The sequence below is a fragment of the Vidua chalybeata genome, chromosome 5 (assembly GCF_026979565.1).
Source record: "Vidua chalybeata isolate OUT-0048 chromosome 5, bVidCha1 merged haplotype, whole genome shotgun sequence".
Taxonomy (NCBI): Eukaryota; Metazoa; Chordata; class Aves; order Passeriformes; family Viduidae; genus Vidua; species Vidua chalybeata.
Genome location: NC_071534.1, coordinates 6,615,004 through 6,618,222, shown reverse-complemented (window position 1 = coordinate 6,618,222; position 3,219 = coordinate 6,615,004). Strand labels below are relative to the sequence as shown.

General features: G+C 61.7%; 1 protein-coding gene across 1 annotated transcript; it reads right to left on the bottom strand.

The window, feature by feature from the left end:
* Positions 1 to 53: 53 nt before the first annotated feature.
* On the bottom strand, positions 54 to 2,130 carry LOC128788682 (potassium voltage-gated channel subfamily A member 6-like). The gene has a single exon (XM_053943891.1). It carries the CDS (start codon positions 2,128 to 2,130, stop codon positions 574 to 576), a length of 1,557 nt encoding a protein of 518 aa, XP_053799866.1. The 3' UTR covers positions 54 to 573.
* Between the last annotated feature and the right edge of the window lie 1,089 nt (positions 2,131 to 3,219).

Sequence of the window (3,219 nt, the reverse complement as noted above, 5' to 3'; positions counted from 1 at the left end):
GGAGGATCTTTTAGCATGCCAAGGGTTGCAAAGAAGGCATCTGCTTGCTGGCTTTCCTCTACAGCTGCAGAGCTCCCTGTGATCCTGGCTGCAGCGTTTCCATTATTCAAAGGCAATGGCATGGCAGGCGTGACTGATCCCACAGCCAAGGGCACCGCGCTGGCACAGGGACTGAGAGCACGGCTTGAGCCAGATGTTTGTAGCCCCTTTAACTGTTCAGTCTGCTGAATGCTTCTGCTGAAGAAGTGGCAAGGGCTTCTCTGCTAGTGGAGTTACAAGACTTGGTTTCGGAGCAAATGTTGGATTAAAGCAGTCATCAAAAGCAGAGAAATGCACAAGGGAGTGGGGATGACAGCTAGCACTCCACGGAATAAAGCAAGAACATTTCTGGCTGCACACAGTAATGAGAAACAGCACATCAGGCCAGAAGAGCCCATTATCACAATCATTCTGTTTACGGTATCACAATTCACAGTCTGGCATGTAAATGCTGAATAGATCCAGCTGCTTGTAGGAAGACAACTGTAACAGCAGCTTGCAGCTCCGTGTCTGGACCCAGGACAACAAAACTCATCACACCTCTGTCAGCATTTTCTTCTCTTTATATCCCTGGTTATTGGGAGGAATGAAGTTGGAATATTTCATGGACTCCAGGTCTTCGGCTTCCAGGAATTCAGATTTGCTGAGGGACTGATTACTGTCCCCCTTCTTGGGCTCAGAGAAGGGTGACTGTTGCTGGCCACAGGTGACGTGGGTGTACTGGCACTGCTCTTCGTGGTCAGTCTCTCGGTGGTAGAAGTAGTTGAAGTTGGACACGATAACAGGGACAGGCAGGGCAATGGTGAGCACACCCGCGATGGCACACAAGGAGCCCACAATCTTGCCACCAATGGTCATGGGATACATGTCCCCATAGCCCACAGTGGTCATGGACACCACAGCCCACCAGAAAGCATCAGGGATGCTGGTGAACAGTGAGTCAGGGTCATCAGTCTCTGCAAAGTAGACAGCACTGGAGAAGAGGATCACCCCGATGAAGAGGAAGAAGATGAGGAGGCCCAGCTCCCTCATACTGGCCTGGAGAGTCTTCCCTAAGATCTGCAGCCCCTTGGAGTGCCTGGAGAGCTTGAAGATCCTGAAGACTCTGACCAGGCGGATGACTCTGAGGATGGCCAGGGACATGGCTTGCTGCTGGCCCCCGTTGTTGCTGCTGCTCCCGGGCTGCTGCTTCTGCTGCTGCTGCTGGGCCAGCTCGGTGCCCAGGGTGATGAAGTAGGGGATGATGGCCACGATGTCAATGATGTTCATGATGTTGCGGGAGAACTCGGGCTTGCTGGGGCAGGCAAAGAAGCGCACGAGGAGCTCGAAGGAGAACCAGATGATGCACAGGGTCTCGATGAGGAAGAAGGGGTCTGTGAAGAACGGGCCGGAGCCGGCGGCGGGACGCAGGGGCGGGGGGGTCCCGCTCGGCGGTGGCAGCGGCGGCAGCAGCAGCACCTCGTCCCCGAGTGGCGCAGACTCCCCGAAGCCAGGCTGGGGGCCCTTGGGCTCCTGGCGGAACTCGGGCAGGGTCTCCAGGCAGAAGATGACGATGGAGATAAGGATGACCAGCACGGAGACGATGGCGATGGCTCTGGCCGGCCCGGAGCTCTCGGGGTACTCAAAGAGCAGCCAGACCTGGCGCTGGAAGTGATGCTGGGGCAGGGGCTTCTCCTCCTCTGGGATGAATCCCTCGTCCTCCCGGAATGTCTCAATAGCCTCCTGGCCCAGCTGGTAGAAGCGGATCTCCTCCAGGAAGATGTCCAGGGGCACATGGACCGGCCGGCGGAGCCGGCCCCCGGACTGGTAATAGTAGAGGATGGCGTCGAAGCTGGGCCGGTTGCGGTCGAAGAAGTACTCGTTGCGGAGCGGGTCGAAGTAGCGCACCCGGCGGCTGGGGTCCCCCAGCAGCGTGTCGGGGAAGATGGAGAGGGTCCGCAGCTGCGTCTCGAAGCGCAGCCCCGAGATGTTGATCACCAGGCGCTCGCTGCTGCAGCAGCTGCCGCCGCTCCGCTCCTCGCCCGGCGCCTCCGCCTCCGCCTCGCCGCCCGCCCGCGGGGCCGCCAGCGCCAGCGGCTCCTCCGCCCGCATCCCGCCCGCTCTGCCCGGCGCTGCCCTTCCTCGCCTGCCCTTCCCTTCCCTGCTCCTCCGCCTCGCCCCGCTCGCCTTCAGCGCCCGCCGCCCGCCGCCATCCGCCTGTTGCGCCTCGGTGCGGCCGCGCTCGCCCGGCGGCTCCGCGGGGCTCCCGGCGCGGCTCCTCCTCCGGCCGCGGGGCTCGGGGCACCGCGCCGCCGCCGCTGCTGCCGCTGCTGCCGCGCCCGGCTCCGCGCTGCGCTCCCCGCGCACACGCAGGGACACACAGACACAGAGACACGCGGGAGAGGGAGGTGTGCGAGCACACACGCGCGGTGTCACACGCGGGGAGAGGGGCACACGCAGACACACGCACACGCAGGCACCCGCACGGAGACAGAGAGACACAGACACGCACGCCGCGCCAGCGCCGACACGCTCAGCCACAGACGGATGCGCGCACCCGCCGGCGGGGGATGCTCGCCCCACCTCTCCCCCCGCCGCGGAGGACGCCGCAGCCCCAGCCCAGGGGCGTCGGCTTTTCGGGGGAGACCCCCGAGTGGGAGCCGCCGGGGGTTCAGCTCTCCGGCCAGGAGTTTCGCAAGGGCTGGTCCAAAGGGCGGCACCGCCGCCGCCCTTCTTTCGCCCACCCCTCCCCGCTGGAGTCCTGCCCTTGTCCCCTCAGGCAAACCCCTGCCGTGGGCTGTCCCACACCGCCGGCTCCGGGCAGGGCTCAGAGCCCAGCCGTGGGACCAGGCTGACCTCGGTGTTGTTCCCGTCCCCGCCGCAGGCTGGAGTTGACCTTGAGCCAGTCACTCCATGCCTGTGGCTCGCGGACCTCCATTTATAAATGTCATTGCCGTGATGCAAGCACGACGGTGGCATCGGACCATCCACAGATGGAGACAACCTGTCACGGTGAACCGGGGAAAGATACAGGTAAATGCAGTTTCTCTCCTCATTTGGGGTGGATGGAGTTTGCCTCTTTTCCCACATACCAAACACGTGAGCTTTTTTTTTTTTTTTTTTTGGTCCATCACCACACAGCCAGCATTAAGTCTTCCCAAAATCAGAATCTGCATTTCACAAGCAATCAGACTACCAGCT

What these genes read in the sequence shown, in the direction of transcription:
- LOC128788682 (XM_053943891.1), bottom strand. Translation starts at nt 2,130, where the DNA reads ATGCGGGCGGAGGAGCCGCTGGCGCTGGCGGCCCCGCGGGCGGGCGGC.